The sequence below is a fragment of the Oenanthe melanoleuca genome, chromosome 18 (genome assembly GCF_029582105.1).
Source record: "Oenanthe melanoleuca isolate GR-GAL-2019-014 chromosome 18, OMel1.0, whole genome shotgun sequence".
NCBI classification, from domain to species: domain Eukaryota; kingdom Metazoa; phylum Chordata; class Aves; order Passeriformes; family Muscicapidae; genus Oenanthe; species Oenanthe melanoleuca.
The window spans coordinates 693,149-705,710 of NC_079351.1; the positions used below are offsets into that span (position 1 = coordinate 693,149).

A 12,562-nucleotide genomic window follows, 5' to 3' on the forward strand; every position below is an offset into this window, starting at 1 on the left:
CTCGGTACATTTCTGTTTTACGTTTCACTTTCGCTGTCCCACGCAGCTCCTGGGCTCCGCCTCCGTGTCCCGATTTCCCGGGGGCGGGAGCGGCTCAGCCCCGGGACCGGCAGCGGCGGAGCGGCGCGGATCTCAGTGCCCGTGCCGGGTCCGGTGCCCGTCTCGGTTCCGGTGCCGGTCTCGGTTTCGGTTCCGGTGCGGGTCTCAGTGCCCGTGCCGGGTCCGGTGCCGGTCTCGGTTCCGGTTCCGGTGCGGGTCTCAGTGCCCGTGCAGGGTCCGGTCTCGGTGCCGGTGCCGGTTTCGGTTCCGGGTCCGGTGCTGGTCTCGGTCTCGGTACTGGGTCCGGTCCCGGTGCCGGTCTCGGTTCCGGTTCCGGTTCCGGTGCCGGTCTCGGTGCCGGTCTCGGTCCCGGTGCCGGGCCATGTGGCCGGGCCCGGGGGTCGCGGCCGCGCTGCTGGCGCTGCTGGTCCCGGCCGCGGCTCGGGGCCCCGGCGCCGCCGCCTGCGAGGTGTCCCCGAGCGGCCGCTTCGACTGCGGCCCCGAGCGGCTCCTGGCGCGGGCGGACTGCGAGGCTCGGGGCTGCTGCTTCATCCCCGGGCCCGGCCCTCGCCGCGGGCCCGGCCCGCCCTGGTGCTTCTTCCCCCGCGGGTACCGCAGCTACCGAGCCGAGAACCTGACGGCCACCGAGAGCGGCTTCTCGGCCCGGCTGCGCCGCGTGGCCGCCGCTTTCCTGCCCGCGGCGGTGGACACGGTGCGGCTGGAGCTGGCGCTGGAGACCCCGGCCCGCCTGCGCTTCACGGTGCGCCCCGGAAAGCCCCGATCCCCGGCGGTGAAAGCCCCGCTCCCCTTCGCGGGTCTAAGACCCGGATCCCCCGGCGGTGAAAGCCCCGGTCCCTGGCGGTGAAAGCCCCGTTATCCCTCCGGTCAAAGCCCCGTTCCCCGGCGGGTGAAAGCCCCGGGTCCCCTGCTATCAAAGCCCCGTTCCCCAGCGGTAACACCCCCGTTCCCCGCGGATCAAAGCCCGTTCCCCGCAGTTAAAGCCCCGTTCCCCGGCGGTGAAAGCTCCGCTCCCCATCGCGGGTGAAAGCCCCGTTATCCCTTGGATCAAAGCCCCGTTCCCCGCTGACCCTGTCCTCCTATCCCCCTGTCCCCCTTGTCCCCTGTCCCCCTGTCCCCTGTCCCCTATCCCCCTTGTCCCCCTGTCCCCTGTCCCCTGTCCCCCAGCTCCGGGACGCGGCCCGGCAGCGCTATGAGGTGCCGCTGGCCACGCCGCGGGTGCGCGGCCGAGCCCCGGCCCCGCTCTACGGGCTGCAGGTGAGCCAGGATCCCTTCGGGCTCGTGGTGTGCCGGCAGCGCGGCGGGACCGTCCTGTGAGTGCCCCCATCGCTCCCCGGGGATCGCTCTGGGAGCCTGCACAGCCCCGGGGTGCAGGGACACTGGTGACAGCTGTGGGGTGGCTCTCGGTGGCTGTCGGGGCTTTACTTTGATCCCCTCAGCAGCTCAGTGGCTGGGCAGGGAACCAGGAACCCCAGAGCTCAGCCAAAACTTGTTTTTATTTCACGTGGTGATGAGCATCCGTGTCCCTGCCCAGCACTGGTGCCTCCTCTGAGCTGTTTGCCCGAGTCTCCCCCTCTCTCTCCGCAGGCTGAACACCACGGTCGCACCCCTCATCTTCACAGACCAGTTCCTGCAGATCTCCACCTCCCTGCCCTCCCACTTCATCTCGGGGCTGGGGGAGCGCCTGACCCCGCTGTTCCTGGACACAGCATGGAGCAGGGTCACCCTCTGGAACCGGGACATGGCACCTGCGGTACGAGGGCACCGAGGGAAAGGGAGACGCGTTCACCTGCGCTCCTGGGGATGGCCCTGCAGCCTCTCATGTTCTCCCTGGGCTGGGGGGACGTGGCTGTGCTGGGTCAGCTCTGGGCCTTGGTCACACCAGCCAGAGCCCACGGGACCCTTGTCCCCAGGCCCAGCTTTGTCCCCTGGAGCTCTGTGCTGCTTGGGAGCCGTTTCCAGGGCTCTGGCTCAGGGCAGAGCTCTGCTGAGTTTGGGACCACAAGCCCGGGGATCACAAGCCAGTGCTCCTGACCGGAGGTGAGGGGCAGTCGGGTGGGTGTGGGGGTGTCCAGCAGAGCCTCACTGGCACCACACTGTGCTCTGCTCCAGCCCCACGTCAACCTCTACGGCTCCCACCCTTTCTACCTGGTGATGGAGGACGATGGCTCAGCCCACGGCGTCTTCCTGCTGAACAGCAACGCGATGGGTGAGTCCCGTGGAGAGCAGCCTGGGCCTGGCCCTGTCCCCGTGCTCAGCTTCCTCCCTTGTCACTTGTGCCCCCAGACGTGCTCCTGCAGCCCAGCCCGGCCCTGACCTGGCGCACGACGGGCGGGATCCTGGATTTCTACATCTTCCTGGGCCCCGACCCCAAGAGTGTGGTGCGGCAGTACCTGGACGTCGTGGGTACGGCTGGGCCAGGGCTGCTGCCGGGAGGGTTTGCTGGGATGGCTTTGTGGGGATGGCTTTGTGGGGATGGCTTTGCTGGGATGGCTTTGCCATGATGGCTTTGCTGGGATGCTTTGTGGGGATGGCTTTGCTGGGATGCATTGTGGGGATGGCTTTGCTGGGATGGCTTTGCTGGGATGGCTTTGCCATGATGGCTTTGTGAGGATGGCTTTGGGGATGGCTTTGCTGGGATGGCTTTGCTGGGATGCTTTGCTGGGATGGCTTTGCTGGGATGGCTTTGTGGGGATGGCTTTGCTGGGATGTTTTGCTGGGATGGCTTTGTGGGGATGGCTTTGCTGGGATGGCTTTGCTGGGATGTTTTGCTGGGATGGCTTTGCTGGGATGCTGTGAGCAGCGTGGCACAGCAGAGCTGTGGGGTGGCACAAGGCCAGGCCATCCCTGCCAGCACCACCCTCTGCCCTCCAGGCTTCCCCTTCATGCCCCCGTACTGGGGGCTGGGCTTCCACCTCTGCCGCTGGGGCTACTCCTCCACCGCCATCACCCGGCAGGTGGTGGCCAACATGACAGCAGCTCGCTTCCCCCAGGTGAGTCTGGGCTGCTCCCAGAGCCTGTGCCCCCCGTGGGGCTGCTGGGGCTGGTGGGGGTCCCACAGCAGCACGGGGGTCCCTGCCCCTCCCCAGGCACCGCTGCCCTCACCCCCAGGACGTGCAGTGGAACGACCTGGATTACGCCGACGCCAAGAGGGATTTCACCTTCAACAAGAAAAGCTTTGGGGATTTCCCAGAGATGGTGCAGGACTTCCACAGCCGTGGGCTGAGGTACATCATGATTGTGGTGAGTTCCAGGGGCAGGCTGGCACTGCTCAGCTGCTCTGCCCCGATGGCTCGTGCCTGCTGATCCATCACTCTGGGCTGGGCAAGTCCAATTTTTATTTTTTAGCGTCCCCCCCCCCTCCCAAAATTCCCAAACCCCCACCCCAAAAATTCCAAAATAATTCCCAAAAGCTTCACACGGACTCAGGGGAAGCTTCTGGGGGGGTTTAATAATTTGAAGGGGATCCCCAAAATTTTTGGGCTCCTCCCGCTCAGTCCTGGGGTTCCCCAGGGGGGTCCCCGGGGCTCTTGGTGCCCTGCAGCATCTCCTTGTTGCAGTGCTTGTAAAATCCAACCTGTGGAGGGAAATTTTGGGGGGAAAAAGTGAGAAAAAAAGTTAATAATGAAAAAAAGCCATCCCAAAAAAAAAGAAAAAAAAAATCCTGAAAAAACAGAAAAAAACGACCAAAAAAAAAAACCAAACCAAAAAATGCGAAAAACAAGGAAAAAGAAACACAAAGAAACCACACAAAACCCCAACCTCCCTAAAAAAACAAATAAAAACACCCAACCTCCACCCCAAAAAACGAAAAAATGCTCAAAAAGGCTGTTCAAAAAACCCCACCAAAAAACCCAAAAAAATTTTAAAAATCCTCAGAAAATCCCAAAAATACTAAAAAAAAAAAATCCCCAAAAAACTTTTAAAAATCCATTTAAAAATACCATAAAAGAACCTTAAAAACCCTTGAAAGCACCCAAAACCCTTTTAAAAACTGGGAAAAAACCGCAAAAAAAAAAAAAAAAAAAAAAAAAGAAAAAATCCACAAAATTCCACTTTAAAATGCCCCAAAACCGAAAAAGACCCAAAAACCCCCTCAAAAAAGCCTTTAAAAACCCTCAAAACCCCCCCAAAAAACTAAAAAAATTCCTCAAAAATCCTAAAAAAAACCTAAAATCCCTTGAAAACTTTTTAAAATCCCTTGAAAACTTTTAAAAATCCCTTGAAAACTTTCAAAAATCCCTTAAAAACATGCTGAAACAACCTTAAAAACCCTCGAAAAACCCCTTTAAAGTCCTGCCTGCCGATCGACTGCTCCAGGGTCGATTGCTCGTGCCTGGGGATCGATCGCTCTGGGTTTGATTAGTGATGCCTGGGGACCCAGACATGATTAATCGATCGCCGAGTAATCGATCGCCAGGCAGCACCAATCGAGTATCGAGCAATCGATTGGCAGGCATCACTAATGGAGATCGGAGCAATCGATCGCCAGGCACGCACAATCGAGCCCAGAGCGATCGATCGCCAGGCATGCACAATCGAGCCCGGAGCAATCAAGCAGCAGCCAAGCCTTTAAAGCGGTTTTGGGATTTTTTGGAGGGTTTTTAGGTTATTTTAAGGGATTTTTTTAAACGTTTTAAGGGTTTTTTTAATTTTTTTTGAGGATTTTTGAGGGTTTTTTTTTAGTTTTTTGGAGGTTTTAAGGGTTTTTAAAGGTTTTTTTGAGGGGTTTTTGGGTCTTTTTGGATTTTGGAGGGTTTTGGGGTGTTTTAAAGTGAAATTTTGCGACTTTTTTTTTTAGTTTGTGGGTTTTTTGCGGTTTTTGAAGGAGTTTTGGGGTGCTTTGGAGGGTTTTTAAGGTTGTTTTAGGATATTTTTTAGGAATATTTGAAAGGTTTTTTTGGGATTATTAAAAAGTTTTCGGGCATTTTTTGGGGGGTATTTTGAGTTTTGGGGGGGATTGGGTTTTTGGGGGGGTTTGGGGCTGATGCTGATGGAGGGGGGCTGATAAGGGGTGCTAATGGAGGGGAGCTGATGGAGGGGAGCTGATGGAGGGGAGCTGATAAAGGGGAGCTGATAAGGGGAGCTGATGATGTGGGGAGCTAAGGGGAGCTGATGGAGGGGAGCTGATAAAGGGGTGCTGATAAGGGGAGCTGATGAGGGGAGCTGATGAGGGGAGCTGATGGAGGGGAGCTGATAAAGGGGTGCTGATGGAGGGGGGCTGATGAGGGGAGCTGATGCAGGGGAGCTGATAGAGGGGAGCTGATGGAGGGGGGCTGATGGAGGGAAGCTGATGAGGGGAGCTGATGGAGGCAGGGCTGGCTGTTCCCTGCTGTTCCCGGTGAAGCCCTGGCTGTGTTCCTTCCCAGGACGCTGGCATCAGCAGCTCGGGGCCCCCTGGCTCCTACAGGCCGTACGATGAGGGGCTGAGGCGAGGGGTGTTCATCCGGAACGCCTCGGGGCAGCCGCTGATCGGGAAGGTGCGTGTGGGGAGCGCCCGGGGCCCCGTGGGGAGGAATGTCTGGGGGGCTGTGGGGGAAGCTGGGGTGCTATGTGGGGCTCTGCCCAGTGCTCTCCCCCCTGCAGGTCTGGCCAGGCCCCACAGCCTTCCCCGACTTCACCAACCCGAGCACTCACGAGTGGTGGCACGACATGGTGAAGGACTTCCACGACCAAGTGCCCTTCGATGGCATGTGGCTCGTGAGTGGCCCTCTGTAGCTGCTGGCCCTGGCTCCTGCTCTGCTGGCCCCTGCTGCAGCAGCAGGGCTGTCCCATCCTTCCCTGCCCTCCCCAGGACATGAATGAACCGTCCAACTTCGTGGAGGGCTCCCAGGATGGCTGCCCCAACAACAACCTGGAGCATCCCCCCTACGTGCCAGGTACAGGAGGGGCTTCCAGCCCTGCCCAGGGCTCTGGGGACAGCAGGAGGAGCCCAGGGGATGCTCTGAGCTCCACCTCTGCCGTGCAGGTGTGTTTGGGGGACGGCTGCAAGCCGGGACCATCTGTGCCTCCAGCCAGCAGTACCTGTCCTCTCACTACAACCTGCACAGCCTGTACGGGCTGAGCGAGGCCATTGCCTCCCACAGGTGAGCCTGGGGGTCCTGCACAGCCCTGCACAGCTCCTGCACTGCCCTGCACTGCCCTGCACAGCCCCTGCACAGCTCCTGCACTGTCCTGCACAGCTCCTGCACTGCCCTGCACTGCCCTGCACAGCCTGCACTGCCCTGCACAGCCCCTGCACTGCCCTGCACTGCCCTGCACAGCCCTGCACAGCTCCTGCACTACCCTGCACAACCCACCACACCTGTACCACCCTGCACTGCCCTGCACAGCCCCTGTACCACCCTGCACTGCCCTGCACAGCCCCTGCACTGCCCCTGCACAGCACTGCACAGCTCCTGCACATCCTGGGGGATGCAGAGCTGGGGCAGACCCAGCCTGGGCAGGCACTGGGTGATGGGTGAGGGTTTGGTGTGTAACACAGGGCACAGTGGCAGCCCTGAGCCCCTCCCTGGCCAGGGGGTGCTGAGCAGACCCATCCCCCTGCCAGTGCCCTGCTGAGGGTGCGGGGCAAGCGTCCCTTCATCATCTCCCGCTCCACCTTCGCCGGGCACGGCCGCTACGCCGGGCACTGGACAGGGGACGTTGGCAGCGACTGGGAGCAGCTCTACTACTCCATACCAGGTGGGCTGTGGGCACTGGGCCCGTGGGGCTGCCCCCACAGCCAGGGGCTCCTCCAGGCTCCATCCCCCGGTGCCCTCTGCAGAGGTGCTGCTCTTCAACCTCTTCGGGGTGCCGCTGGTGGGTGCCGACGTCTGCGGCTTCGCGGGCAGCACCAGCGAGGAGCTGTGCGTGCGCTGGACCCAGCTGGGCGCCTTCTACCCCTTCATGAGGAACCACAACGACCACGGCACCCGGGTGAGCCAGGCAGGGACTCTGGGCAGGGGGGCTGGTTCAGCGCCAGCGTGCCCTCAGTGCTGGCAGAGCCCATCCCGCCTCCCTGAAGTGCTCCCTGCGTTCGTGTGGTCTGAGGCCGTGCCCTCCTGCAGCCACAGGAGCCCTACTCCTTCAGCCCTGCTGCCCAGGCTGCCATGAGGAGCGCCCTGCAGCTGCGCTACTCCCTGCTGCCCTTCCTCTACACGCTGTTCCACCGGGCCCACGCTGCTGGAGAGACCGTGGCACGGCCCCTGTTCCTGGAGTGAGTGCCAGCCCCGCCAGCGCTGCGGGCGGCGGCTGCAGGCTGTCCTGGCACTGCCCTCCCTCCTTCCCCAGGTTCCCCACTGACCCCAACACCTGGGCCGTGGACAGGCAGCTCCTGTGGGGCGGGGCGCTGCTCGTCACCCCCGTGCTGGAGGCAGGACAGACCAAAGTCAGAGGTTACTTCCCAGCAGGGACGTGGTACAGCCTGGCAGGGGTGGGTGCTCCTGCTGTGGCTCCTTCCTGCACCCCACCAGTCCCCTGGGGCTGTGTGTGGGTCTCTGCCCCACCTGCCTGTGCTGGTGGCCATCTGAGGGCTCTGGCACTGGGCTGGGCTCCCCCTGTGCCTGCTCTTCCCTCTCTCTGCTCCCCTGCAGGACTCCACCATCCACAGCAAAGGGCAGTGGATCCTCCTGCCGGCACCCCTGGACACCATCAACGTGCACGTCCGTGCAGGGCACATCCTGCCCCTGCAGGTGAGCCCCCCCTGCTCCCTGGGGACACCACGGTGAGCTGCCTGGGAGGGTGGCTGTGCCCAGTGTCACAGCCTGGCAGTGCCTGGCTGTGGCAGTGCCCCCAGCTGTGCCACCCTGCCCCAGGAGCCGGCCTTCAGCACCGCCCAGTCCCGCAGCAAGGCCATGGCCCTGCTGGTGGCACTGACCCCGGATGGCTTCGCCAGGGGAGAGCTGTTCTGGGACGATGGGGAGAGCTGGGAGAGCTTTGAGAGGGGGGACTACACCGAGATCCTGCTCCTGGCCTCAAACGTGAGCTCCAGCGGGGAGGGCTGGCTGGGGCAGCTGGGCAGGGCGTGCTGGTGGCCCTGGCACAGCTGTGCCTGCTCAGGGGTGGCACTGGGGGCACTGGGAGCTGGCAGCACTGGTGCCACCCCCTGTCCCCAGGACGCCGTGCTCAGCCAGCTGCTGCGGGCCAGCGCCCACCTGGACGGGGTCCTGCTGCAGGCTGTCACTGTGCTGGGTGTCACCAGCCCTCCCCAGCGAGTCCTGGCCAACGGTGCCACTGTCAGGGACTTCTCCTACCGCAGTGACACTCAGGTGAGTGCTTGTCCCACCCTGGGAGGGACCCAGAGTGCAGCTGTGGGTCTGGCACAGCTCGGGCCGTGAGTGCCCTTCCAGGGGATCTGTGGGACCGGGGCTGTGCAAGGGGCAGGGTCCCCCTGGGCTCTGACACCCCTGGGTTCCATCCTGGCTCTCCTCACCTTCCTTCTCCCCTCAGGTGCTGAGGGTCCCTGTGTCACTGCCCATGTGGGAGCAGTTTGTGATCTCCTGGTCCTGAGGCAGTGTCAGTCACAGGGAGAGGCCACGCTGCTCCCCTGGAATCCAATCTGTCCCATCCCTGTACCCAGAGCTGCCCCTGCTCTTCCCACACTCCTGGGCCTTGCTTACCCTCTGGCTGCTGGCTGTCAATGGAGGGGTGAGCCCTGGACTGGCACAGGGAGGGGGACCTTGCACAGCCCCCAGGGACAGGGAGAACCTCATCATCATCAAATCAGGGGAAAAAATACCCAAGTGCCTTGTGAGGCAGCAAACCAGATACTCTGGGGGACTGGTAACTGGGGCAGAGGCTGCAGGGGGTTTTTTGGCTGTGGTTTTGGGGAGGGGGATGTGCAGGGGCTGAGGGAGCAGTACTGTCAATAAAGCTGCTGTTTGCTGGGAGCAGCCCCAGGCTGTATCCTTGTGCCCTTGGCTGGGACATCCCAGCTCTGTCCCTGCCTGGAGGCCTCCAGTGGGAGCCCCTGTGCCCCTTGAAGGCTTCACCCCATTTCCCAGCTGTTCTGCAGCCCTGGCTGTGCCACAGAAGCCCTTGGCCTGGGTTCTGCAGCTCAGCTCCAGGTGAAAATGGAGCCTTATCCTCCAGAGGCTTTATTGAGGGGCAGCTTGGCCCTTTGGCTCCTCTGGCTGAGAGTCAAGGAATCCATCACTGCTCTGGGGCCAGGCGGTGCTGGCAGCACCTGGTGCCACCAGGATGTGGGGCTGTGACCTGACCCTGGTGTCCCAGGAGCACAGCCCTGTCCCAGGTGCCCCAGGTGTCCCAGATGCCCCAGGTGTCCCAGGTGCCCCAGGGGCACTCACAGCTCGTTGTGCAGTGGCTGGCACTGGGGGCTCAGTCTCTGCTCCAGGACGGCGTCGGGGGCGCACACCCAGGGGTCCCCAGTGTCCCACTGCCACCTGAGGAGCAGCGCCCGGAGCTGCTGCAGGGTGTGGCTGTAGCGGGGGTCGCGGGCCAGGTTCTGCCGCTCGCCGGGGTCCCGGCTGCAGTCGAAGAGCTCCCAGCGCTCCCGGTAGTAGTACTGCTGCAGGCTGCGGTCCCAGTGCGTCGGCTGCCCCGCCCTGCTGCGCCCCAGCAGGTCTTGGAACGTGGGGGAGACGTAGAAGTCCTGGTCGATGGGGAAGGGCATCTTGTAGTTGAGGTTGTGGATGAGGCGGAACGGCCCGTGCTGCACGGCTCGCATGGGGTAGTACATGGTCACCTCGTGGTGGCTCTGGCTGCTGAAGGCCGTGGCCCAGGGCTGCTCCGACTCCAGGGCTGGCAGGAGAGACTTCCCAGTGAGCTGCACCTGCCTGCTGCCAAAGATGCTGTAAGCAGGGTAGGGGATGGAGAACCAGTCCAGAATGGTCGGTGTCAGGTCTGGAGGGGAGGAAAAGGATGAGGGGAGAGACAGACATTGTGGGAGAGTGGCAGAAATGCCCCTGGGGATGGTGTCCCTGCAGGGGACCCTGTTCTGTCATCCCCCTGCCCGTGCTGAGGGCTCAGGGCTGCCCCCAGGGACAGGACCCCGAGTTTTGGTTGGGGAGGGTGGGGAGCAGCCCACACCCCAGGCACAGCCTCCCTCCCTCCCTCCCTCCCTCCCTGGCTCTGCTCTCACCCAGGAGGCTGGCGAAGGCCGGGCTGAGCTGCCCCAGGGACAGGACCCCGAGTTTTGGTTGGGGAGGGTGGGGAGCAGCCCACACCCCAGGCACAGACTCCCTCCCTCCCTCCCTCCCTTGGCTCTCACCCAGGAGGCTGGCGAAGGCCGGGCTGAGCTGCCCCAGGGACAGGACCCCGAGTTTTGGTTGGGGAGGGTGGGGAGCAGCCCACACCCCAGGCACAGCCTCCCTCCCTCCCTCCCTGGCTCTGCTCTCACCCAGGAGGCTGGCGAAGGCCGGGCTGAGCTGCCCCCAGCGCTGGGGGTGCTCGGGGGAGGACAGCAGCAGCGGCTCGGCCGTGCCCGAGCGGTACAGGTTGGTCCTGCCCGCAGGGAAGGGGATGCCGTTGTCTGAGGTGTAGATCACCAGGGTGCTGTTGAGGAATCCAGCACGGCGCAGCTCCTGCAGCACCAGCCCGATCCCTGCGGACAGACGGACGGACAGAGGGACAGAGCTCAGGGGGAGGGAGGGGCTGAGCCCTCAGCAGCCCCAGCCTGGCCCGTGGCTCCCACCTTGGTCCATGCGCCCAATGGCCGTGTACTGGGCAGCCAGGTCTGCCCGGGCAGCCGGCGTGTCCGGGACGAAGGCAGGGACCTGCACGGGACAGGGAAAGGGCTGACACAGGCCACTGTGCCTTCAGCAGCCCCTGCTGTGACACTGGAGGCAGTGACAGCCCTGGCTGCCATTGTGTGCAGCCCCACACACACCCACAGCTCCTCACCTGCACCTGCTCCGGGCGGTAAATCTGCGGCTTCCAGTCAGGGATCCAGCCCATCCCGCTCTCTCCATTGCCAAATTTCTCACAAAAGGCCCCGTACTGGGGCTGGGAGTGCCCGCAGCGGTGGGGGTCGTGGAAGGCAACATAGAGGAAGAAAGGCCTAGGGATGGAAAGGGGGGATGTAGAGGTGGGCAAGCAAGGACTGCTCGAGACTTTCCTGGGCTGTGCCACGGCAAGCTGGGCTCAGCAGGACTCCCCCACCTAACCTGGATGTGGGGTGAGCCAGGGACAAGGGGCCCCTTCCTGTTTGTGACCAGCTGGGGACACATCTTCGGTGAAGCCAGCCTCCCTCCTCCCACAGCCATTCCCGGGACAAGGGGGCAGTCTCACCTCTCGTCCTGGCTCTGCAGGAACCGCCGGACGAGCGCCTTGATGCGGGTGATGTTCCTCCCAACCTGCAGCACCGAGCTGTTCTCCTCTGTGTAGGCAAAGTCGAAGGGGTACACGGCCCCCGGCCCCACGTGCTTCTTGCCAATGATCCCTGCGGGAATGCAGACAGCAGTGCCAGGAGCAGTGCGGGGCAGGGATGTGGCTGCTGCTGCTGTGCCTCTCTGTGGGGACAGCCACAGCTCCAGGCAGCGCTCCCTGGCCCACGGGGAGCTCACCAAGCTCTCTCAGTGGTTTTGGTGCTCCCACCTGCCCCGGCTCCTCACCTGTCCGTACACCTGCCTGGCTGAGCAGCAGGGGCAGGCTCCGCACGCCGTCGAAGGAGTTGAAGTGATGCACGTCCTGGTGCAGCCCGTACATCCCGTTCTGGTGCTGCAGGAGAGGGCGCACAGCACGGTCGGTCCGGGGCTGCCAGCCCGGCCCCGAAACACGCCCAGCCGTGCAGCTGGCAGCCCCGGCCCGGCGCAGGCAGGTGCCCGTACCTGGGGTAAGCCGGTCAGGATGCTGGCCCGGCTCGGGGAGCAGCTGCTCACGGACGTGAAGGCGTTCTGGAAAATCAAACCGCGCCGGGCCAGCGCGTCCAGGTTGGGTGTCCGGATGGCCGAGTTGTTGTAGGCGCCGATCTCAAAGCCGCCGTCATCGGCTGCGGGACGGGTGCGGGGTCAGCCCGGGGGGTCCCTGATCCCTGACCGGGCCCGGGGGACACCGATGGCACCGCGAGCATCCCCGGGCCGGCCCCGGGGCTCGCCGGGCCGCACTCACCCAGGAGCAGCAGCACATTGCGGGCCGGGGAGCCGCCGGTCCGGAGCGCGCCCAGCAGCAGCAGCAGCAGCGCCCAGGGCCGCATGGCACCGGCACCGGTACCGGCACCGAGAGCGGTACCGACAGCGGTACCGGCACCGGCAGCGGAACCAGCACCGACAGCGGAACCAGCACCGGCAGCGGTACGGCAGCGGAACCAGCACCGACAGCGGAACCGACAGCGGTACCGAGAGCGGAACCAGCACCGGCAGCGGCACCGGTACCGACACCGGAACTAGCACCGGCAGCGGAACCAGCACCGGCAGCGGTACCGACACCGGAACCAGCACCGACAGCGGAACCAGCACCGGCAGCGGTACCGGCAGCGGAACCAGCACCGACACCGGAACCAGCACCGGCAGCGGGGCTCGTTGGCTGCTCCGGCCGCCCCGGCTCCTCCTCACCCCGGTCACATGAG

General features: G+C 63.3%; 2 protein-coding genes across 2 annotated transcripts; one reads left to right on the forward strand and one right to left on the reverse strand.

Moving 5' to 3' along the window:
- Positions 1–107: 107 nt before the first annotated feature.
- Positions 108–8,929, forward strand: GAA (alpha glucosidase). The gene is made up of 19 exons (XM_056505618.1): positions 108–799; positions 1,225–1,370; positions 1,645–1,810; positions 2,170–2,266; positions 2,344–2,463; positions 2,932–3,050; positions 3,169–3,300; positions 5,427–5,537; positions 5,644–5,757; positions 5,852–5,936; positions 6,026–6,143; positions 6,608–6,741; positions 6,824–6,975; positions 7,107–7,255; positions 7,330–7,471; positions 7,632–7,730; positions 7,854–8,018; positions 8,154–8,306; positions 8,488–8,929. Exons 1-19 carry the CDS (start codon positions 422–424, stop codon positions 8,545–8,547), a joined length of 2,640 nt encoding a protein of 879 aa, XP_056361593.1. The 5' UTR covers positions 108–421; the 3' UTR covers positions 8,548–8,929.
- Positions 8,930–9,118: 189 nt separating this feature from the next.
- On the reverse strand, positions 9,119–12,551 carry SGSH (N-sulfoglucosamine sulfohydrolase). The gene is made up of 8 exons (XM_056505623.1): positions 12,106–12,551; positions 11,826–11,986; positions 11,610–11,715; positions 11,287–11,437; positions 10,900–11,056; positions 10,691–10,772; positions 10,397–10,600; positions 9,119–9,900 (listed from the first exon to the last, which is right to left on the reverse strand). The coding sequence occupies exons 1-8, from the start codon at positions 12,188–12,190 to the stop codon at positions 9,341–9,343; spliced, it is 1,506 nt and encodes a 501-aa protein (XP_056361598.1). The 5' UTR covers positions 12,191–12,551; the 3' UTR covers positions 9,119–9,340.
- Positions 12,552–12,562: the final 11 nt, after the last annotated feature.

Coding starts and splice junctions, on each gene's coding strand:
- GAA (XM_056505618.1), top strand. CDS start 422: ATGTGGCCGGGCCCGGGGGTCGCGGCCGCGCTGCTGGCGCTGCTGGTC. Junction 5,937..6,025: donor GCATCCCCCCTACGTGCCAG/GTACAGGAGGGG, acceptor TCTGCCGTGCAG/GTGTGTTTGGGGGACGGCTG. Junction 7,472..7,631: donor CGTGGTACAGCCTGGCAGGG/GTGGGTGCTCCT, acceptor GCTCCCCTGCAG/GACTCCACCATCCACAGCAA.
- SGSH (XM_056505623.1), bottom strand. CDS start 12,190: ATGCGGCCCTGGGCGCTGCTGCTGCTGCTGCTGGGCGCGCTCCGGACC. Junction 11,438..11,609: donor CCAGGCAGGTGTACGGACAG/GTGAGGAGCCGG, acceptor GCATTCCCGCAG/GGATCATTGGCAAGAAGCAC. Junction 10,773..10,899: donor ACCGCCCGGAGCAGGTGCAG/GTGAGGAGCTGT, acceptor TGTCCCGTGCAG/GTCCCTGCCTTCGTCCCGGA.